The 24514-nt window shown below is 34.3% G+C and overlaps 3 protein-coding genes across 3 annotated transcripts; 1 reads left to right on the plus strand and 2 right to left on the minus strand.

The window, feature by feature from the left end:
• Positions 1 to 655: 655 nt before the first annotated feature.
• Positions 656 to 1039, minus strand: LOC128196617 (secreted RxLR effector protein 161-like). The gene has a single exon (XM_052878102.1). The coding sequence runs from the start codon at positions 1037 to 1039 to the stop codon at positions 656 to 658; it is 384 nt and encodes a 127-aa protein (XP_052734062.1).
• A 9975-nt stretch (positions 1040 to 11014) lies between these two features.
• On the plus strand, positions 11015 to 14347 carry LOC108340170 (putative pectinesterase/pectinesterase inhibitor 24). Its single transcript, XM_017577387.2, has 3 exons — positions 11015 to 11573; positions 12426 to 12929; positions 13557 to 14347. The coding sequence occupies exons 1-3, from the start codon at positions 11030 to 11032 to the stop codon at positions 14231 to 14233; spliced, it is 1725 nt and encodes a 574-aa protein (XP_017432876.1). The 5' UTR covers positions 11015 to 11029; the 3' UTR covers positions 14234 to 14347.
• Positions 14348 to 14703: 356 nt separating this feature from the next.
• On the minus strand, positions 14704 to 18827 carry LOC108339177 (probable pectinesterase/pectinesterase inhibitor 25). The gene is made up of 3 exons (XM_017576319.2): positions 17872 to 18827; positions 15677 to 16034; positions 14704 to 15585 (listed from the first exon to the last, which is right to left on the minus strand). The coding sequence occupies exons 1-3, from the start codon at positions 18724 to 18726 to the stop codon at positions 14897 to 14899; spliced, it is 1902 nt and encodes a 633-aa protein (XP_017431808.2). The 5' UTR covers positions 18727 to 18827; the 3' UTR covers positions 14704 to 14896.
• Positions 18828 to 24514: the final 5687 nt, after the last annotated feature.

The following is a 24514-nucleotide window of genomic DNA, read 5'->3' on the forward strand; positions in this document are numbered from 1 at the left end:
TCCTTTATTAAAGTGAGAAGAGAGGGATTAATTTTAATAACTCTGAAATAATCCCTATAACTTTAATACCTTATATTCTAATAATCATCACATTAGAATCTTTACATTAAAGTTATACTTTAAATTACATAAACCAATTATTAAATTAATATAATTTAACATTCTCCCACTTGGTTCATGTGATGACTTAAGATCTAAAACTAAACTTTAAGTGCACACCATTCACTAGAATTATCAAGTCATCATCCTTATATGAATTGAAATGATCAGATGATGGCGGGCAAAAGTCATGAACGACACATGTATCACATAATCAAACCAACTCAACGTAACTTTAATCAATCTTATAACTTTCATATCTCTAAAAGAGATATAAGATGTTACCACAATCAATAATACATGTATATAACTTAATGTGGATAACAATAGAATAAAGAGAAACATAACATTAATTGAATTCACAAGTGTCATGACAGTATAAACAAATAACTATACATATCCATATAGATAAATAACATCATCATGTTAATATTGACTTATCCATAATGTCCATACTTTCAACATGGCCAATAAAAGTTTTGGGCGGTAGTCCTTTAGTTAACGGATTTGCTATCATCAAATCAGTACCAATATGCTTAATCAACACTCTATGTTTCTACCCTTCTTCTTTGACCGACAAGTACTTCAAATCCATGTGTTTAGCACCCTTTGAGTACTTGTCATTTTTAGAGAAAAAGACGACTGCGAAATTATCACAATAAATCCTTATTGGCCTAGCAATATTGTCAATAATGTCAAGCCTAGATACAAAGTTCCGCAACCACAAAGCATGAACTGTAGCCTCAAAGCATGCCACGAATTCAGCCTCCATGGTAGAAGTAGCAATGACTGATTGTTTTGCACTTTTCCAAGAAATTGCTCTTCCAACTAATAGATAAACATACCCAAATGTGGATTTTCTTGAATCCACACATCCAGCATAGTTTGAATCCGAGTAGCCAATCACCTCAAGATGATCTGACCTTTTGTAGGTGAGCATGTATTCTTTGGTACCTTGTAAGTACCTAAGAACTTTCTTTGCAGCTTTCTAGTGATCTATTCCGGGATTACTTTGATATCGACCTAAAATTCCAAACGAAAAACTGATATATGGCCGAGTACAAGTTTGAGCATACATCAAACTCCCAACCAGTGACACATAAGGAATGGACTCCATGGCCTTTCGTTCCAAATCATTCTTGGGACATTGCATTTGACTAAACTTGTCCCTGTTTTGAATTGGAACTACTCTAGGAGATCATTTTTCCATTCTGAATCTCTCTAACACTTTGTTAATATAGCCTTTTTGAGACAAACTTAACAATTCTTGTGATCTATCATAGAATATTTCTATTCCTATCACATAAGATGCCTCATTCATATATTTCATTTCAAAGTTGCTAGAGAGAAACTTCTTTACATCATGTAACATACCAATATTAATAGCAACAACAAGAATGTCGTCAACATATAGAACCAATATAACAAACTTACTCCCACTGATCTTTATATATATACACCGGTCAACGGTGTTCTCTACAAAACCATATGAAGTTATGGTATCATTAAATTTTAGATACCATTGTCAGGAATCTTGTTTCAATCCATATATTGATTTCTTCAATTTACACACAAAATTTTCTTTTCCTGTTATTGTGAAACGTTCTGGTTGGTCCATATAAACTTTCTCTTCTATGTCACCATTCAGAAAAGTGGTCTTTACATCCATTTGGTGAAGCTCTAAATCATAATGAACCATCAAAGCCAAAACAATTCTCAAAGAGTCCTTCTTAGAAACAGGAGAGAAGGTCTCTTTGTAGTCAATGTCATCCTTTTGAGTGAAACCTTTGGCGACTAATCAAGCTTTTATACCTTTCAATATTGCCTTTTGAGTCATGTTTAGTCTTAAACCCATTTACAACTGACTCTTTTTTAACCCTTAAGAAATTCAACTAGATCCCATACTTTATCGTCATCCATTGATTTCAATTCTTCTTTCATAGCATTCAACCAATTCTCTGAATTATTACTTTCCATGGCTTGTCTGAAAGAGGCTGGATTCTCATCAATGCTTAAGTCACATTCATGTTCAACAGAGTAAACCACATAATCATTCAAAATAGCAGGTCTTTTCTGCCTTATAGACCTTCTTAATGCTGCTTCTTGTGGTTCCTCTATCAATTGCTCCTTATTACTTGCTCATTTGTGACTTGCTCATTGTCAATTGGCTCAACATTTATATGTTCATTTTGTGGGATTGGAACATTAACTTGTTGTCTCTGCTTGTTGTGTGATTGTGATACAACAAGAGGGATAACAACTTCAGAAGAGACATTAGGTGTATAAACACTATTCGTGATTCCTCACTCCCACTAAATTGTCCATTTTCAATGAATTGAGCATTTCCAGACTCAATTATTCTTGTATTGTGGTTAGGGCAATAAAATATGTATCATTTTGATTTTTCAGGATAACCGATGAAGTAACCACTAATGGTTCTTGCATCAAACTTCTTTTCATGTGGATTGTATAACCTTACCTCTGCTGGACAACCCCAAACATGAAGATGTCTTAAATTGGGTTTCCTTCCAATCCATAGTTCATAAAGAGTTTTAGAAACTGCTTTGCTAGGAACCCTATTAAGTAGATACACAACAGTCTTCAATGAATACATCCACAAAGATAAAGGAATATTACTATGACTCAACATACTCCTAACCATATCCATAAGACTATGATTCCGCCTTTCTGTTATACCATTTTGTCGTGGTGTATCGAGCATTGTGTATTGTGCACATATACCCCAACTTTCAAGATACTTTTCAAATGGACTTGGACATTGTCCACTCTCATAAGTTTTACCATAATATTAGATCTCACCACTTTTACTTTTCTATCTAATTGTCTTTCCACCTTATTTATGATAATTGAGAATTTTCATGTAATAGATATATATAACAATAACGTAAGAAGTCATCAATAAAGGAGATAAAATATGTTTCACCACTCTAAGATTTAATGTCAAAAAGATCACAAATATCAGTGTTATTAACTCAAGAAGTTGATTGCTTCTTGTGGCGGGATATTTTGATATGTGTTTTGTTTGTTTACCCTTAATACAATCAATACATACATCCCGATCATCAAAATCCAATTGAGGTAAAATTTCATTTTTCACTAACCTCAACATCCTTTCTTTGGATATGTGACCCAATCTTTTATGCCATTAGAAAGCAGAACCTTCATTTCCTGCACTACATTTTCTATCAACAACATGTTCAACATTAAATAGGGATTCAAAAAAATTAACATCAAGATTTAAACGATATATACCATCCAATAATGTACCAGAACCATAATAGTACGAAAGTTTATACAAATAAAAAAACATCATTTTCAATCCTAAAGTTAAAACCTAAATAATCCAACTTTGCAATAGAAATTAAATTTCTAGCACAACCAGGAACATAGAGACACTTTTCAAGATTCAGACAATAACCAGTGTCTAGAATCAATCGTAAGTCTCAATTCCTTTTATTCGTGCCTTCATTATGTTCCCCATATATAAATAATTTTTAGTTCCTTTTATGGGTTGGATTGAAAGGAATCCCTGCATAATATTAGAAACATGAGTGGTAGCTCCAGAATCCAACCACCAGGTATTATTAGGCACTTCAATGATATTTGCTTCAAAACTTACAGAAACATAAAAAATACCTTTCTTTTCCAACCAAGATTTTCTTTTTGGACAATCTTTCTTGAAGTGACCCACTTTCTTGCAAAAGAAACATTTCTGGTCCTTTTGGATACTGCCCTTATACACTTTCATTGGGGTTTTGTCCTTTATGTTCTTCTTTCCTGATTTGGCTTGATTGAAGCTAGAACCTTCATGAGTTGTGAGATGGATAGAATGATCTTTCATTTTCTTCAATCTCCCTTCCTCTTGTACCAACATGGCTTTGATTTCTTGAAAGTTTCATTTATCCTTAAGAGTTTTATAGTTCACTTGGAACTGGCCAAATTCAGGAGGAAGAGAGTTCATGATAAACTGTACTAGAAAAGACTATTTAACCTCCATTCCCATTGACTTCAATCTTGCTGCTATATTAGTCATTCCAGTTACATGGTCATGTATATGGGCTGTGACCAGTCAAACTTTTTGGTAGTCAGCTCACTCATAAGAGTTCCCACAATAGACTTGTCAGTTATGTCTGATTGTGAGTACTCCTTGATCATTTTCATGAATTTCTTTGCGTTTTCCGTTTTAGGCATAGAAGGTTTTACATTCTCTGCCATAGACATGCACATCAAGTTTAGTGACAGCCTATTAGACCTATGCCAAGCCTCATAAAGAGACTTCTCATCACTTGTACTGGTCTCTGTAATAGCTACGGGCATTTCATCCATCATAATAGCCATATCCAAGTCTAACACACCTAGTTGGAACTGACTTTGTTCTGACCAATCAGCATAATTTACCCCATTAAACTTGACCACATTGTTGCTCAAACCTGGTAAACTCATGGAAATTGAAAATAATATACAAGCTCATATATTAATGCTTTGATTAAATTAATGGATTCAAACAGAATAACTACACTAGTCATGCATTTAAGTTCACCTTTGGATGACACTTAAACTGATAGGTAATCATATAATTCATTCATTTAAGTTCACCTTTGGGTGATTCTTAAACTGACAAATTCCACACAATTAAGAAACTAAAATGAATATACTTTAATAAATAACCAATCATACTTAAGTCTATATGTATGCTATCTTTGGATATACAAACATACTTACTAAGTATATGAAATGTCTCACTTTAATGTCATCAATTATAAAGAATGATTCACTTTTGGGTAATCCATAACATCCTTATAATAATGACTAATTACTATATATTCATAATTTAACATCCTTTATATTATGAATAATTTTGATAATATTTCTTCATAAATTGACCACATAATGGTACACACGGTAAATACACCCTTCAATAGAATTTCAAAATAATACATCTACATTCTCCTAATAGTGTTTTTGGATTCAAAACACCATAACGAGCAATTTAAAAGAACAACAAAATTAATAAAACTTTTAATTTTGATTAGAATTATAACTCACCCGAAATTCAACTTAATTGAATTTCCTTCATCCAAATTTAATTAACAATTAGGTTTAAACCCTCGGTTGGTCCTCAATTTTGTATCGTAATCTTAGTTGGGTCCTCATTTTTGCAACTGTCTCAATTAGGTCATATTTTTTGTAAAAATGAGCCAATTTTACCCTAACCGTTAAGTACTCTCAGACGGCGTTAAATTTAGCTGAGTTGTATTTTATGTTTTGATGGCGTGGCATTGTGCATTAAATTGAATGTGTGATGTGTTTTATAATCATCAAATCCACGTGTGGTGCTTCTTCTTCCCTCCAACCATTGATCACCTTTCACCTCTTTCGCTCCTCCGCCCAAACTGCTTCCTTCCAACTTCATCCCTCAAACCCTCACTCTCCATATACACACACCCTTTCTCCCTCAACCGAGGGTAAAATTCTTCAGATTAAAACATTTTTACTGAAATAAGATTAGAGAAAGAGAATTATGGATTTGGTCAGTGGGAGAAGAGGAATTGGAATCCTAGAGAAGACGAGCATTCTACCACTCCGAAACCCATTACGGTTTTTTGCCTCTCCCACCAAACCAATTGGTCTCTGCATCCTCCACTTGAAACCAAAAGGGAACCAAAGGAACCCCAGAAGCGCTCATCTCCTCCGCTCATGCGCGTCCACCTTAGCCTCCACCCAATCGACCGTCGCGAGTCGCGATCCAAGGCGTCGCCAGCACCGCTGTTCACCATCGGAGGCATCGCCGGCCATGGCGTCAGGTCCTCCCTTCTCCTTTCTCTCTTTGTGCGTGAGAGAGAAGCTCTCTCGTTCCTCCATCAATCGCCTCCTGTGCGAGCTCGACCGCCGCGAGGCGTGAGCTAGGATGCCACCAGTGCCACCGGTCGCCGCCAAGCTCGCCGCCGGTCACCGCGTCAACGTCACCAACACTGACTCCTCCTATTCACTCGCAAGCAGGGAAACCCTTTCCCTCTTCTTCGAGTTCGAGACTACCATCACCAACGATTACGAGTTCAACACTTGGGTGATGCACAGTTTGCTGATTGGGGAAAGCCCTAATAGAGAAAGAGTTTGGCGTGGACAACAGAACTGTATCGTTTTGTAGCAGTCTAAGAAGAGGTTTGAAAGGAGAGACAGAGTGAATTTTTTGGGATTTTCCTTTCCTTTTTTTGTTTATGCCACCTCTAATGGTGTCTCAAATTAAAAGCAATTTGCTCTAAAGTACAGGATTGGCCTATGACTTCCATGGGAGATTTTTTTTCTAATGCAATTAGCCATGTTTGATGTTATGCCCGCGAAACCGAAAGAGATACTGTCATTCTTCTAATATGTCTACGATGAATGATATACCACTAACATTTGTTAGTTTAATCTTGTCTTACTTTCTGATATACTATTGCATCTGTTATATTTGAATTTGGATTTTGGAAATCTTCAAAATAACTCATTGACTCCTTTCTTTTACAATTTTCGTGACAGTATTTTGGTTTGAGAATTATGTTTTAGTCCAATATTTTAACTTGGTCAGTGGTTGAAAGGTCAATTAATGACATTTTAAATACTAACAGAACAAAACTGCCTCTGAAAGAAATCTGCTCAACTTTAGACATGAAAGTATATCATTGATGTTATTTCGAATGAATTCCTTGGTTCATTAAAATATGAAGTTAAGATTATTTGACTATGGCAAATTCTATTTGGTTTTAATGGATTATACATTATCATTTGACTGGTGATGATGATTTCGGTGATGTGTGAGGTGTGGGAATAGCGGCAGGGCATACCCATCACTCAAAACACCAAAAACGATGGGAGAGACCCAATTCCAACACAGAGCGAAAGAGAGAATCTGAACTTCGGAGAGAGAAAAAGAGAGACAAAGAGACATAGAGAGATTATCGCCGGCGAAGCTCCGACTGTGACCGACGACCGGCAAGGAGGCCCCATGGCCTGACTTGATGAAGAACGTTCGGTGGTTAATGTCCAGATCCCTAATTCCCTTTTCAATTCCCTATTTCTTTTTCTGACCCTTTTCAATCCCTAACATATTATTTTAATATAAACCAATTCATTTTTGCCACGTCATAATTTTTTAATTTAAATAAAAATTTCACCTAATCAAACAATGCACATCAACATAAACACATCAGCTAAATTTAACACTATCTGAGAGCACTTAACGGTTAGGATAAATCTGGCTCATGTTTACAAAAAATATGACCTAAGTGAGACAGTTGCAAAAATGAGGACTCAACTGAAATTACCATACAAAAATGAGGACCAACCGAGGGTTTAAACCTAACAATTACATATAATTTATAAAACAAAAACATTATGTCATGCGCATCAGTAGATGCACTTTTCAAAAAAGCATTTATAACCTTCAAACTTTTAGTTCACATTTGATTTCATTCAATGCAGTGACAGTAACCATGTAAATGACTGTAATATAAGCCGCAACAGTAAAATTGCTTTACTGTTAGAACATGTGCCGCAACAATAAAGTTGCTTTATGGTGACAATCAAAACTAAAAGTCTTATACACAGCTTCCAAGGGTTAAATTCAAGGGAATTGAATTTTCTTTCATGCAAGATTTTAATTTTGGCATATTCACATTACAATCGTGCAACACTAAAGTTGCTTTAATGATCAAATAAGACCCTACGGCTGGGATCAAATTCACATTACAGTGAATTTAATTTTCTTTCATGCCAATAAAAACTAATTAAACATCTGAAAATTTAAAATCTCTAAATTTTATAATTCAAAAATTAGGGTTTCAAAAAATTGAGAAAATTACCATTCTTGAAGAATCATAAAATCTCTAATACCACTTGTAATCAATTTCTATAATTTCAATTAAATGAAAACACACAAGATATTAAATTTCATAATTCTCACATACATAGTAGAAGAAAACTTACTTGGATCCATTGTATAGTTCTTTCTTGTCAATTGTTCTCTCTTCCCTAAACCCTTCATGATATAGAAATTAGTAACACTAGTATAAAAATACCCTTTTAACGCGTTTAATACGCCTCAGTTTTCATAAAACTGAAGTATATTAAAATGCGGTGGCATTTTTGTAATAAGAGAAACTTATACGCCACGGTTCAATAAAAACCGAAGCATATCCTCTCTACTGACTCCGTTATTTACGAAACCGAAGCATTAAAGCCCTCTCCACTAAAGCCTATTGCTTCGGTCTTTATCCACCTGATTTCATTAGACATTTATGACTCGGTTTGCCTCTAACCGAGGCATACTAAAGCCACTAAAATTTTGAATCTTAACCAGCATTTTCTTATACTACTCCTCCAAACCCTTGGTGCTCCTAACATCAGATCCCGCCTTTCTGGTCACCTGCCGAACCTCAAACCCCTCAACACAACTGCCGAACATCCGAGTGGGCCTCTCATCGCCAACTTCATCCGTCGAGAACCCACGAAGCCTGTAGTCGAGTGCGGGGAGGCTGGAGGTCGCGGTACTTGTGCGTGTGCGCGTGCGAGAAGGGCGCGTTGTCGAAGGGAGGGAAAGCTAGAAGGAGGCGACGAAGGGAGGTTGCGGAGGCCAGATCTGGGCACATGGAGGGGCGGAGGCCAGATCTGGGCAAATGGAGGGGCAAAGGGCAGATCTGCGCGTGGCCGAAGAGGAGGCCGTGGATGGCAGAGAGGGAAGTGGAGAAGCGCTGGATGAGGGAGGCAAGTGTGCCGCCGGAACCGCTGGATGAGGGCGGGTGGGCTTTAAAGGCGGCGGTGGCGGTGGATGGAGGTTTATGGGCAGTGGCAGGGCTCTTGTTGTTGTTGTTGGGGTCGAGGAGGGTGAGGCGTTCATAGGCGTGGGTTGATTTCAAGAAGGAGGTAGAAAGCAAGCTACTTTCGAGAAGGGGTCGAGGAGGGTGAGGCGTTCATCCCGCAGCATGTCTGCCAATCATGATCGTGTTCGTGTGAGGGGCAGGTCTCCAGCCTTTAATGCTCTGGCAGCTACTATCAAGAATCCTACTGCTAGGAACCTTTCAACCCAACTCCAGTAGTTAGAAAGCTCTATCCAAAATTCGTGACACCAGACTCTACAATTCTGGCACCAAAATCTGCAACCATTAGTTCTTCTTTTGAGATAATTGAACGTCCCTCTCCCTCTCTTGCTTTGAGTAATGCTCCCTCTCCTACTTTGAGTAATGCTTTTAGTGTTATAATTTACTTAAAAATATGCTTTCTGTTTATTTGGTTGTTGCAATGTGAAGTGAGTCCAGTAATGCCTAAATTGAAACAAAACAAACTCAAAATGGTTGTTCAGTTATTCTGATTCTTGAAAGTCCGAAAGCAGCAAGACCCAACCACAAACGCTTCTGATTCTTAACGTGTTGGTGTAAAATTTAAGAAAAAAATAAAACCCTTCTATTGCCTCGGTTAAACTCCAAACCGAGGCATAAGACCCAACCACAAACGCTTCAGTTCTGAACCGAGGCATAAAGTGGTAGACTTTTTACCTCGTCTGTATATGTCTCGGGTACGGAACCGGTGCCTATAAGCAAAAATGACCGCTTTCGTTTCTCTTTATTGCACTAGTGTAAAGATATTTTTCTCTGTCAAAGTCACCGTTTTCTTTTCTTTCATAGAACGTAACCTTTTCTTTTCTCTCTTTTCAGAAAATTAACGTGTCAACGTAAGTTAAACATTTTTCCTCTTTTATATTTTAGCAACTTTAATAAAATATCAAAATGCCCTTTATTAAAGTGAGAAGAGAGGGATTAATTTTAATAACTTTAAAATAATCCCTATAATTTTAATATCTTATATTCTAATAATCATCACATTAAAATCTTTAATCAAAATTATACTTCAAATTACATGAACCAATTCTTAAATTAATATAATTTAACATAAGGGCTAAACACAATGAAGCCAGAGCCTATAAAGAAAATTATATATATGGATCTGTATTCCTGGGTCTCTAATTACAATAACTATAGAAAACAAAATACAAGGCCTAACAGTAGAACACAATTACACGGCAAAAAAAAAGTTACAACAACTCTAAGCCTCCTTGGTAGTCTTTTGGGAGGTTTAGTCTATGACATTATCGCTTAAAATCAGTTGACTATAAATGAAGTTGTCCAATAGATATACAAGTTGCACTCCAAATTTTGAGGTAAGTGATGTGAGACTTTTTAGCATTCTCTTAATAGAAGTCAAGCTTGACAAAACTATTAGATATGTGAGGCCGGTGATGTAAAACACTCCCCTCTACAATGTCCGTCGAACCAGGTACTATTACATATATAAGTAAAACAATTATTTTCCTCGCACCAAAACTAAAGATTTAGCTGCCGATTTTAGCCATCACAAAATAATATATAAGAGAAGCTAAATCCGCTTACTTTTAAAAATTAAAAAATTAAGTCAACAACTTAAGAATATAAAGATCAAAAGAATATAAAAACCAAAAATTCTATTATAAAATTAACATATATTTGTGTAACATGCCTGCCACTCCATTCAACTTCGATATGCAACTAAAAGGATAGTGCCTTGCACGTAAACCGCGTTTAGCTCAACCCAACTTCAACTCGTATATATATATTTTTATATACATATACATATAATATTAATAATATTTATACATATAAATAAGCTACATGTTATATTTATATATTACGCAAGTCATATACTGTTCCAAAAGAATATGTTACAATCAGAAAACTATATATATATATATATATATATATATATATATATATATATATATATATATATATATATATATATATATATATATATATATATATATACACACACACTTTCACAAACCTGTTACTATTATCATCATAACACAAATCAGCATAAACTAGCTATAGCATTAACCATGTCTTCCTTCAAATCTTATGGCAAAGTTGATGAATCAGAGCAAGCCATGCTCGAAGTTCGGCGCAAAACCCGAAAGAGAATCACGATCATAGCCTTGTCCACAATAGTCCTCATTGGAGTTTTGTGTGCTGCAGTGTTTGGAACAGTTGCTCATAACAACAACAAGAACTCAAATGATGCTGAAAACAATGCCGCTTCTGTTTCCAACTCAGTGAAGGCTGTTTGTGATGTGACACTCTACAAGGACGCCTGCTACAGCAGTCTTGGTTCTCTTGCACACTCGGGTCAGGTTCCACCTGAGGACTTGTTCTTGTTGTCTATTAAGGTGGCCTTAGCTGAGGCTTCTAAGGCTGCTCAGTATTTCTCTGAGAAAGGAGGGTTCAGTGGCTTGAATGTTGATGACAGGATCATGGAAGATTTTAAGAACTGCAAGGATCTTCTGGGTCTTGCAGTTGATCATTTGAATAGCTCTCTGGCTTCTGGTGGGAAGTTTTCCTTGGTTGATGTCTTGGAGGATCTCAGAACTTGGTTGAGTGCTGCAGGTATATATGCGTTGATGCTTCTTTAAATTTGCTTCACATCTCGAGTCATTGGTACAACTTCTATTTTGACTCACTAGAATTTGTCTATTTGTCTATGATGGTCATAACTCCTTTATTTAACCCTTTTTTGCCTGTTTCATTTATTTCAGAAAATGTTTTTTCTTTCCTGTAGATTTAAAATCCGTAATAAGTCTTTTAAAACTTATAGGTTATCTACTTAGTCATATTATACTAAACATTAACCATATTTATATCGTTGAATGATCTAAAAGTTATACTATTCCTATTTTTATGTAAAAATACGTCGGATAAGTAAAGACGTTGTATTGAAGTAGACGTAAAGTTCATTATGATGACATATCTGAAACGAGTGAGATTTATTATTTGTTGACTCTCTTGTCCATTATCAATCGAGTGCTTTTATATTATTAGTATATAGTTTCACGTTGAGTCGTAAATGTTTTAACACGAAGAATGTTAGAGATTTCGTATTAATTAAAAATAATATAACTTTTTATATTATATATGTATGTAGTACAATTTTTTATATTATCCTAGACAAACCTTTCTTTATAAGCAAGTTTGTAAGTTTTATAAGATTAAATTAGGTTTTATACATCGCTTAAGACATGCTCCTAATTTTGCTTTGCTGGCTTCAAGTTTTTATGATTATATAAGAACTCCATCAGATCAATGCTTAATGCTTCTCATCTTCTTTCTTCAATTGTTATTGAAATTTAGCAAAGGATAATAAAATAAAAAATTTATTCTTCCCTATCATAAATTGATTCAACAAAACTTGTACTGAATATTTGAAGATCACTGTTCATCCGTGTGCTACTACTAAAATAGGTACTTACCAGCAAACTTGCATTGATGGCATTGGAGAGGCAGAAGAAGCATTTAAGAGCAGTGTAATCAATATTCTGAAAAATTCAACAGAGTTCACCAGTAACAGTCTTGCCATCGTTACATGGCTTGAAAAGGCTGCAAGCAGTGTGAAACTGAGGCGCTTGTTGAGTACTTTGCCACACAAAGATGAAGAGCCAAAATGGCTTCATTCTAAAGATCGAAAGATGCTACAAGCTGATGATTTGAAGAAGAAAGCTAATATTGTTGTAGCCAAAGATGGCAGCGGAAATTTTAAAACAATCGCTTCTGCACTTGAAGATGTCCCTGAGAAAAGTGACAAGAGAACTGTGATCTATGTGAAGAAGGGGATTTACAATGAAAATGTGAGAGTGGAGAAGACCAAATGGAATGTCATGATCATTGGTGATGGTATGAACGCCACCATTGTATCTGGAAGCCTTAACTTTGTGGATGGCACCCCAACATTTTCCTCAGCAACATTTGGTATGTCACTTTCTATTAGAGTACCTTATACATTATTTTAGACACTAAAAGGATGTTTTTCTAAAGTAGTACCAAATTAAATTATATTCATTTTTATTTTTCACAAGTTTTATGTTTGGTGGATAGTGCCTAACTCAATCCTCTTTTCTTAATTGAGTCAAATTATCCTCTTTTCTTAATTGAGTCAAATTATGTCATTCTATGTATACAAATGGTTGGAGATCCAACCTAGATTAGAGATGAGAAAAATTTACAAGATATAAATAAACTTTAGTTTGAAAACTGGTATTTTAAAATTAAGTTAAATTTAGGGTGTGTTTTGGATTTAAGTGAGTGTGAGTGGAGAGATTTAAAGGGACGGAGAGAAGATTAAAATATTGTTTGAGTTAAGATAAAGAGATTTGAAAAAAAAAGTCTGAGAGTTAATGAATAATTTGATGGATGTGAGAGTTTAAAAAAATTATATTAATAAATTAAAATACAAAATTATTCTTTTGTCCCAATATTAAAAATAAAGTAAAAATAAATAAATAAAATTAATTTTAAGTTAATAGAAAATATAATGTATTTCTTAACACTTTTTGTATGTGGTAACATACTTTATTTCTTTTCTTTGGTGCAATTTAGCTGTGTTTGGGAAGAATTTCATTGCTAGGGACATGGGATTTCGCAACACAGCTGGTCCACAGAAGCACCAGGCAGTGGCACTGATGAACACTGCTGATCAAGCAGTTTACTATAGGTGTCAAATTGATGCATTTCAGGACAGTCTCTATGCTCATTCAAACCGCCAATTCTACAGGGAATGCAACATTTATGGCACAGTTGATTTCATTTTCGGTAATTCTGCAGTTGTCCTCCAAAACTGCAACATTTTTCCAAGGGTGCCTATGCAAGGTCAGCAGAACACCATAACAGCACAGGGCAAAACTGACCCCAACATGAACACAGGAATTTCAATTCAAAATTGCAGCATTTCACCCTTTGGGGACTTAAGTTCTGTGCAGACATACCTTGGAAGACCCTGGAAGAACTTCTCAACCACAGTGTTTATGCAGTCCTCATTGGGGAGTTTCATCAACCCAAATGGATGGTTACCATGGATAGGAAACTCAGCACCAGATACAATATTTTATGCAGAATTTCAGAATCTTGGACCTGGAGCTTCAACTAAAAATAGGGTCAAGTGGAAGGGTTTGAAAACCATTACATCTAAACAAGCTAGCAAGTTTACTGTCAAAACTTTTATTTCAGGGGAGAAATGGATTCCAGCTTCGGGTGCCACCTTTAAATCTTCTCTGTGATCACTTTGATACACATAATACAACATATGATGCAAATTCTATCTGTAATATCTTCAAATTTCCCATTTTTTTTCTTTTTATCATTGATTTGATTCTATATACAGATTAACTCAATTTGAGGCTTCTTTTGAAGATCTTGGGACCTACTAGAGGCATTACACCTCTTATGAGTACTCATTTGATATTATATTTACAACAATCTCTTCATTTTTCTTTGTTTTAGCCCTCTTTTCCTTGAACGTGCTCGCAACCACTTGCCCATACTGTGTCATACATTCAAGTATATCAACTTTACAAACATTTTTATATGATATTTGCTTGATTTGGAAAAAAAATCTTTGACTTGAAGGTTTATAAAAAATAAAATGAAGCAAAAGGGTCTATCACTTTGCTGTCCCATGTTAATGGTATTCATGTCACATTATTAACTAACCTAATATGACAAAAAGCAAAAATTCAAACTCCTCTGATTAATAAACAATTGTAACTTCATCTCAAGATAAAAAAATTTCAATTTCATCCAAACATTCAACAGATGACCCTCACTCCTTTTGTAAGCTCTTTTAAGACATAAAAATGATGATACAGTTACATGACATTCTAATTAACCAATGGTGAATCGAATTTATTGTTACTCCATACAATTGAATTCAGTTACCTAATCTAAAGCCCTTCAGAGTAGGGTATATCAGTATCTGGAAGCCATGTATGTCCCAAGGTAAAATTGTACACAGTAAAGTTCCAAGCTTGTGTAGGGCTCAGTATATTGTAACCATTCCATTGTACCCTCTTGCTTGTATCAGAACCAGGTCCAAAGTTATTGAACTCACCATAAAAGAGGGTGTCTAATCCATTTGTTCCATTCCATTCTAACCATCCAACGGATTGAATTAGTTCTCCAATATATGACTGCAAGTATACTGTCCTTGAGTACAGTTTCCATGGCCTGCCCAAGTAATTTTCAATTGAGTTCAAGTCTGCAGCCAAGTCAGGTGCAGCCTCAATCCTGCAATTCTGGATTGAAATTCCTGTGTTTTGATTGGGGTCAGTTCTCCCTTGTGCTGTGACAGCATTCTTCTGCTTTGGCAATGGTTTTCTGGCATAGATGTTGCAGCTCTGGAACACCACAGCAGCATTTCCAAATATGAAATCCACAGTGCCATAAATGTCACATTCCCTGTAGAATTGCCTGAGAGAGTGGACATAGAGAGTGTCTTGATATCCTTCAAAACTGCAACGGTAGAATGTGGAGAGGTCTGCGTTGTTCCTCACAGCCACTGCTTGGTGCTTCTCAGGGCCAGCAGTGTTTCTGAATGTAACATCCACAGCAACGAATCTTTCTCCAGAAACAGCTGCATTGAACATACAAAAAGTTAAAAATGAGTTGTCTATGACCCTTAGAAGAGAACACCATGAGTTTCCAAAATATTATAATTTACTTACCAAAGGTTGAAGAATTGAAAGTGGTCCAACCATCTACAACACTATGGTTTCCTGTGATGCAAGTCTTGTTGATGCCATCACCAATAAGCAAGATATTCTTCTTGGGAAAGGGAACAGTGACATATTCCTCATAGGATCCTTCTTTTGCGTAGATAAGGAAATAGCCATCTTCTGGCCTTAAGTTATCTGGTGCAGCAGCAATAGCCTCTCCAATGGAGGTGAAGTTGTCTTTGCCATTAAGGTTCACAATCACAAACTCATTAAGCAGAATTCCCTTGCTCTCACTTTCTTTAAGAATCCTTTCACTTCTAGTGCTGCAATTGGATGATGCTTCGCAACCGAACTTTGTGTGAAGAAGCTGGGCAAAGTAATGTTTCAATTTTAGCCTTTCAGTTAACAATTTAGCTTTTCGTATATTCAATAGAAAGACTTATTTATTGAGAGATTTAAAATGAAACAATATCAAAGCTAAAGAAACAAAATATACAATTATATCAAACACTTTCCACCAATAAGAAACAACCAAAGACTTCAACACTACACAATTAATACTACAAAGGTATATAAAATGGCATGTGGTGCATGGAAAGATGCTAGTTTGGTGGTACTTAAGACTTACACGCGCATGGTTTTGTTTTTTATTCGTAAAACATGCAAAGAACCCACGTGGCAAATCACCATGTTATTACTCATAGTTTAAACTTTAAAACCAACCTGAGTTGACCTGAACTCACCAATCCTTGGATCTCGTTGACTTTATTTGTTTTTATTGTGAATTGTGAAATAAAATATTTTGTAATATTATTTTCCATCATAGCTTCATCTTATTTTGTATTTAATCTTGTTCTAAAAATATTCTGAAAATATGATGTTGAAATAGCATAATCAATCCTATAGGTAGAGGAATTGGCTCAACATGAAGTGTGATTCGTCGGCCAATTTGTTAAATGGGATTGGTCGGATTACAATTTTTAATCCTTTAGTCTGTTTTAGTCTGGTTGCCTAGTCTATCAAATTGATGGGCCAAAAATGAGCTAGTTTGTCTCCGACCTATTGATCTGTTTTGTTTTTTAATTTTTATTTTACTTTTTAAACTAAAATTAAAATAAAATAATTAAATTATATTATATTTTTAAAAAAATATAAATATGTATAAGATTTATAAATTAAGTTCTAATTATTAATTATAATAAAGTAATTTAACATATAAATACAATAATTATTTTAATTTATCTAATTAAAGATATTAATTAATTAATTAAAGGTTTAGAAAATATTTATATAATTAAATATATTTTAAATATTTATTTATAAGTATATATAAAAAAAATTAAAAATAAAAACTCAAAAAGTATTTAAAAAAATTAAAACAATTAAAAACATTAAAAAAAGTAAGTCAAGTTACAATTTTTGTCTCATTTTTATTTCGGGTTTGACCCTTTTTGTGTGAGCCAAGAAGGAGCCGGGCATACCGTTTTTAATGTTTTAGTTTATTAAAATCTTTGTACTTGAGCAAATGTATGTAAGAAATTATGGGATAGAATTGTATGCAAATGATCCAAATTCAAATGAATTTCAATATATGTTATATTTATATTAAAAATGTTTACCTTAAACTTATATAGTTAATATAAAAAAAATTATAAAAGTCTAGGTGACTGAAAGAGCTCTATTTTAATTTGTTGTGATGCAATTTTTTTTAACTATTAATTGTTTCACAATCAATTTTATAAACAAATTCTCTTATCATAATCTTTTTATAAAGTAAGTGTTTAATTAAATTATTTATCCAAACTGAACCGTATAACTTTTAGGCACAACCAACCTAAACCACAGTAAAATTAAAATGAAAAAAAAAGTGGTTTTAATTTATGAATTATTTTCGTTAAATTAAATTTTGGTGTCTATATTTTTTAATTGAAATATTCGCCTTTAAATGTCGAAAAAATATCACAACTTTAGTCCTTTTGAATATTTTTTTGGCAATGAAAATGTTAATAAATATTAAATTTTGAATAAAGAAACATTTATTTGCATGTGTTTAAAAGTTGAAAGACTGATTCTCAATTTAAAATCACAGCATTAAAAAATTAAGTTTGGCAAAAATAAAATGGCTTCATGAATGATTGAAAATTCGAAAGAAGCATATAAACCAACAAAAACTGAAATTAAGGATCCAGATAGAAAATAGTTACCTTAATGAGCTTTTTCAGTGGCTGTCTGACCTTGTTATTCTGGGTGGGAAGACCATGTTTGCGAATCTTATGCTTCTTCAGATTCTTCTTCAGAGCTTGCGTGACCAACCCAAGAGAGACACTATAGAGTTGTGTGACATTGTTGAGAGGCACAGCAAGAGTGTTGACAATGTTGCTCTTGATCACCACCAACCCATCATAGCAAGTGTAATGGTTAGTGGCCACAGCACTGAGATATGTTTCGATCTTTTCAACTAACTCTGTGTTGGACGAGTCTGCAGATTTCAGCTCTTCTGAAACTGACTCCAGGTAGCCAACACTCAGCTGGCTCAGCTCACTGCAGTCTTCTAGGGCTGCAATCTCTGCGCTGCTGAGAGATGAAGATTGGTGCTTTTTGAGGAAATCCGCGAAGACTTTGGCCAGTTTTTTGGCTTGCTTGAGGCTTTGTTTGATGGAGAATTTTCCTAAGTTGTAAGGATCAGAAGGTGAGGATCGAATGGATGAGAAAAGGGAACGGCACAGTTTTGGATATAATGTGGCCTTGCATGCTGAAGAGGGTGAAGTTGGTGGAAGAGGTGGTGGTGGAGCACTTGTTAGAGAGGGTGGTGGAGAAGGAGAAGTAGAAGGAGCATGTGTTGATGATGATGGAGAAGGAGCATGAGTTGGAGATGGTGATGGAGAAGGTGATGGAGAAGAAGCATGCGTTGGAGATGGAGAAGGAGCACGTTTGGATGGTGATGGAGAAGGAGCATGAGTAGCATGTGTTGGAGATGGTGAAGGAGTTTGAGCTAAGAGTAAGGGAAGAAAGAGGGAGAGGAAAAAGAGGAAGAGAAGGGACATTGGTGGGGAAAACATTTTGAAGGGTTAAGGTTTTGGTTCTTTGAGGATACGATGTGGTAATTGGATGGTGTGTTGGTGTTGGAACAATGGGGAATTTTATAGGGTGATGCAGATGAAGTTACTAGGAAGCAAAAACGGGTGTGAAGAACAATAATTAAGGAAGAGAATGAGAAGAGGATGAGCGGGTGGGGGTGTCGGTTTGAGCATGCAAAAGGGGCGAAAATTAATGCATGGTAGACGGTGGGAACGTGGCTTTGAATGAAATTGTAATATGCATTGCAGTGAAGGGAGCTTGTGATGATTGATGTTTTTGAATAGATTATGTTAAGTGTTTTTGAATAGCGTATGACTTTGAATTGTCAAAGTGGTTTATACTGAGGTCAAACTTTCCTCTCTTGAGATTCTTTAGAGAAAAAACATGTGGAGAGTAAAATAATTTTTAAACTAGAAGAGATGTGAAAGAGACACTAGTGCAAAAAGAACTTTAGACGTCTGTTATTTTGGGCTTTTAACGTCTGATCTCTGTCCGACGTCTATATGGGTAACGTTAATGAGATGTCGGACCCTTTAGGTCAGACGTCTCTATAGACGTCCGATCCATACAGGTTAGACGTATCTGAGGTTGTTCCTGACTCATGGTGATTCGAGTTTACAACTTTATATTTTAGTTCAAGAGAATGTATTGTACATTTTTTTTATTGGATGGTTTTAAAAACGTAGTGGAGGGAATTGGAGGAGTACAAAACGCAAGAAATCGCCGCCATAGAACGCCGCCTAAAGACACGAGAATAACTGCACCAAAACCCAACGAAAACGCATTTTAATCGGTTCAAATGAAAGATAATGCATCAAAGAGTGATGTAATCGGAGTAAAATTAATTTAAAACGGTGCAAAAGTGAGAAAACGAACCTGAAAAGCGTAACCCGTAGAGAGAAAACGCGATGAAGATGATGAACAATGAGTGCACGTAACGGCTGTCTCGCGTTCACGGTGTTTTAATACCAAAATTTAGACGTCAGTTCCCCCAATTAACAAACGTCTAAAGTGCTTCAGAAGTCGGAGTGGCGGGATCAGATGTTTAAATAGAGTCAAAAAGTGACTTTTTAAATTTCTGGGTTTAGGGTTTAGACGTCGGTTCCCCCAATTAACAGACGTCTAAAGTGCTTCAGAAGTAGGAGTGGCGGGATCCGACATCTAAACGGAGTCAAAAAGTGACTTTTTAAATTTCTGGGTTTAGGGTTTAGACGTCGGTTCCCCCAATTAACAGACGTCTAAAGTGCTTCAGAAGTCGGAGTGGCGGGATCCGACGTCTAAATGAAGTTGGTTCCCTCCATAACAGACTTCTAAATAAATAAAAAATTATTTTCTTTTAACTTTTTCGTTTAGTTTTGACGTCTATTCGGGGGAGCCGACGTATATGAGTATTTAGACGTCAGGCCCTTCCATAACCGACGTCTAAATAGTTGTTTTATTTACGAAAAATGCCACCGATCATTTTTTACGTTGGATATTCAAGGGTCAAACGTTTAAAGGGTGCCGTTAAAGGTCTTTTTTGCACTAGTGAGAAGAGAAGTAACAACGTGTAATGTCAAAAAATAATTCTCTTACAAATACATAATTAATGTGATAAAGAGATACAGAAAAAATAAAATAATAATAATAATACTACAATAAAAACTGATATCATTAACGACCAAAGTCTGTCGATAATGTATAAAATTTGTTAATAAATTTAAATTACCAACGCATTATCGACGACCAAACATCTATTGGTAAAAGTGTCGTTAGTAAATTTTATCGACAGATTTTTATTTCGTCAGTAATTATTGAAGGAAAAATCTAATGATAAATTCGTCAGTAATAATATTACCCAAGGAACAAATTTATCGATAACTACTAAAGGAAAAAATCCATCGGTAAATCCGTCGATAGATATTGTGATCCTGTTATCATCTTCCTCTCCTCCCTTCTTCTTTCCTCCTTTTTTTTCCCATCCAAAAACAGAAGGACATTACAACCAAATGTCATACAGATTCTAACAATTTTATAACCTACACAAAAATTTATCATCTAGCTTTTATTTATTATCTCACTTTGTTTTGTTTTACAATTTTATTATCACCTAATTACTATTACCAATTTCATACAATTTTGTAGAAAGCCAACTTAGCAAATTACTTGACCATAAACACAAAAAACAAGAAGAGAGAAAATGATATATGGGTTTGGATGCACGGTTCAACGATGATGCACAGTGGTGACGGTGTGTGCCACAGCAACACGGTGTGTGGCACAATGGCAGTGGAAGAAGAAGATAGAGAGAAAAAAGGAGACACTGACGGCGACATGGCTCAACAGATATGGTGGCAACGACATGGCACAACGAATACGGTAGCGGCGGCATGGCTCAACGAAGATGGAGGCACGTCAAATGAAGAAGATGGGAGAAATGGAGAAGATAGGGAACTTTGATGGAGAAGTGAGATTTGAAGTTGGGGAAGGAAAGAGAGAGAGGGTAGAGAAAAATTAATAATATGTGGTTCGTAGTGAGAGCGAAGGTTGGGCGGGAAATTTGTCATTCTTTTTCCGACAGATTTGTTCGTCGGTAAATGAAATAGGTATTATCAACAGATTTACCTAAAAAAATTCGTCAATAAATTCAATATATAAACCGAAGAAAAAATTTGTTGGTAATTCAAAATCTAAAATCCATCGATAAAATTTGTCGATAATTCAAATTTACCAACGGATTTATTTTTGTCAATAAAAATTCGTTGGTAATTTCAATTATTTTTGTAGGTTCTTCAAATTAACTTAATTATGTTTTTTTTTATTGTACAAGATTTTCTTGTGGTATTGATCCCTAAGTTTTTGTAAAGAAAAAGATAACAAAGGAATTTTGTAAGTACAAAAAGAGCAAATAATTGAAAAAAAGATGGAGTCATCGAACAGAAAGAACGTGAGGGAGTTCAATTTTTCCACCATTCCTAAGGGTGCAAGGGAAACCTAAGTATTCTTCTTGTATTTTTCTACCATTATTACAATGTTGAAATTTTTAAGAAGATAAAAATATTTACTATTAATAAGGTATCAGTTAATAATTAATAAAAAAAACTATATAAAATATCACTTTCAAAACAAAATCTTTAGTTCAAAGTCTTTATATTCTTATATGTAATTCAACTATTTCATTTTTACTTAACATAAAACTTTTAACTGCCACTAACACAATTAATTATTCTTTTTTTTAATCAAATGAAAGCATGTATAATTCCTCTTTTATATATATTAGTTCTTACAAGGTAAATATACCTTAGATCTCCAACCAAAACTCCTTAAAATACTTCTATCCAACTTTTTAAAGTGAAACCAACATGAAGTGTGTTTGTAGAAGACATTAACATTTTATATCAGTCAAATGCCTTAGATGGTAATAAATACTATAATAATTGAACATAATTATTTACCACTTTGTTATTTATGTTATATTTATAGATTTTTATTTTGATGGACAATCCACATAATTAATCAACTTGTCTAATACTATGTTAACCATTACTTTAATCTAATCACAGGTATTCTTACTGTCATATCGAGACTGACCTGATGTCATACTTTCGAGTTGGGTGATCCAAACGATGTCGAATTTATATAGTACACCAACTCCAAGCTATATAACATATATTTAAATCTTCTTATTGCCACTATGATGTTGGTATTAGTATAGTTGATATGCAACGAAAATTTGCATTTCTTTGATTGTCTTTATTTATTTATATATATATATATATATATATATATATATATATATATATATATATAGCCTTATATTTTCACATTGTTTGAGAATTTTTATTTATTATGTTGATATGAAGATAGTTACTAATGAATCATATTCTTAGAAATTGTGATTGGTTTAATATAATATTGATGATAATAATAGATTTATTTGATCTCTTCCTTAAGAGTTTGATAATCATCAAGGGATTAATAATTTATAATTTTCATCAACATTGATAAATAAGATTGATATGATTATGCTATTAATGAAATTTTTAAAATTGAAGTTTGATCTTAATACTTTACAAGAAAAGAAACATTTAAAATCATGTGTGAGTCTAAAATAAGCCTCAGATTTGTGTCATATACGTGTGTGAGTCTAAAATCATGAATGTTAATAGGCTTTTAAAGACATACGCTAAATAGTTATTAGCATTGAATTTGTGTTCGTTATGTGTGGGACTCTAAAACCATGGACGTTAATTCGTCAGCATTAACTTTTGAAGTACAAGTCTAAGTAGTGTCAATTAAGTCAAAGTTAATTCATAATTTTTAAATTCATTTTTTAACTAAAGTAGTTTAGTATCGATCAAACCAATGCTAATGTGTTTTTAATTTAAAATTTAACTAATTCTAAATAAAATATATTTATAATATTATTTAATCTGTATCGATTGGTTTGTCCCCACTAATGACAATAACTTTACATCACCTTTATGTTTAACAAAACTAAAATATAAATTGAAAAAAGATGAAAAAGACTTATAGTAAATGAAGGGTACACGAACATGGATAAGGAAGATAAATATAAATGAAGAATATGGATGAATGAGATGTGTGTAGATTAAAAATATAAATGTGAATATGAATGAGTAGAATGTAAGTAAAGAAAAAAATTGTGAAAAGATTTATTAATATATGATCTAAGAAAATAATGGTGATATAAAGATGATAAATCTCCTCACTCGTAATTTTCTTCTCTCACTCTTTACATAAATCTCATCACACACATCTTCGTTATTCACATTCATATTTTTCATTTATACTTGTCTCTTTTACTCACGTTCATCTTCTTCAACATAATTATCATTTCCTTCCACACACATTTTCTTTATCTATATTATTGTCTTGTAGTGTATTATATAAATTTTTTCCTTCTCAAAATAGTACTTCTTTATTTGTGACCAACGAGTCTTTTCACACATTTTTGCATGAGGAGTTACCATAGTTATTTCAAAGCTATATATATATATATATATATATATATATATATATATATATATATATATATATATATATATATATATATATTTGATTTTATATTTAAGACTTTAATATGTCTTTTATCTCCCAGCTGAAACGAGAGAGGTTTGATTTTGTTCTTCACAAGTTACAAAATAAATTTCAGAAAAGATTTTCAAATTCCAATTCTCCTCCTTCTAATTTTGTCATTTATATATGAACAACTCTCAGGCCTCGGAAAACCCACCCAAACCCCACCTGTTTAATCTCATTTAAAACGCACCCAAATCCCCTCAACGCTGACGCCAGGTGTCATGAAACGAGGATCTCAAATCAGATAGTGGAATGCAGGTGTCAGCAGGAGAGCGGACGCTCGTTTTACGTGGGAAGAAAAATGATTTTTCTGAAACCTTCTTCCCACTCTCTCTGCATGCACCCTTAGCTTTCCAAAAATCTGATCTTTCATCTTCTCCTTCTTCTCACTAGAAACCCTACCTTCTCTCTAAGAAAACTCACCCTTCTTCTTCTCCGATTATCATTCAGGCACCGTAGAAGCATCACCGGCGTCCCAAGCTTCTATTTAAACCGAACAATTCTGGATTCTGAAACTGGTAAGTTTCCCTCTTCAGTCGTTCGTTCATATGAGCATGCAAGCCAAATTTTGGTTGCACGCTGTCACCCTATCTGAACCAATCTTGGTTTTCTGTAATTTGTTTAGTTTGAAGAGTTTGGTTGAGCATTGTGGGTAGAAGAATCTTATTTCTGCGAGCTAAGTTTTTA

This window comes from Vigna angularis, chromosome 5, assembly GCF_016808095.1.
Source record: "Vigna angularis cultivar LongXiaoDou No.4 chromosome 5, ASM1680809v1, whole genome shotgun sequence".
Classification (NCBI taxonomy): domain Eukaryota; kingdom Viridiplantae; phylum Streptophyta; class Magnoliopsida; order Fabales; family Fabaceae; genus Vigna; species Vigna angularis.

What these genes read in the sequence shown, in the direction of transcription:
- LOC108339177 (XM_017576319.2), bottom strand. Translation starts at nt 18,726, where the DNA reads ATGTTTTCCCCACCAATGTCCCTTCTCTTCCTCTTTTTCCTCTCCCTC. An exon ending in CACTGAAAAAGCTCATTAAG is followed by an intron (nt 16,035 to 17,871) that starts GTAACTATTTTC and finishes TACTTTGCCCAG; the next exon opens with CTTCTTCACACAAAGTTCGG. An exon ending in TTTCAATTCTTCAACCTTTG is followed by an intron (nt 15,586 to 15,676) that starts GTAAGTAAATTA and finishes TGTTCAATGCAG; the next exon opens with CTGTTTCTGGAGAAAGATTC.
- LOC128196617 (XM_052878102.1), bottom strand. Translation starts at nt 1,039, where the DNA reads ATGCTCACCTACAAAAGGTCAGATCATCTTGAGGTGATTGGCTACTCG.
- LOC108340170 (XM_017577387.2), top strand. Translation starts at nt 11,030, where the DNA reads ATGTCTTCCTTCAAATCTTATGGCAAAGTTGATGAATCAGAGCAAGCC. An exon ending in AACTTGGTTGAGTGCTGCAG is followed by an intron (nt 11,574 to 12,425) that starts GTATATATGCGT and finishes CTACTAAAATAG; the next exon opens with GTACTTACCAGCAAACTTGC. An exon ending in ATTTTCCTCAGCAACATTTG is followed by an intron (nt 12,930 to 13,556) that starts GTATGTCACTTT and finishes GGTGCAATTTAG; the next exon opens with CTGTGTTTGGGAAGAATTTC.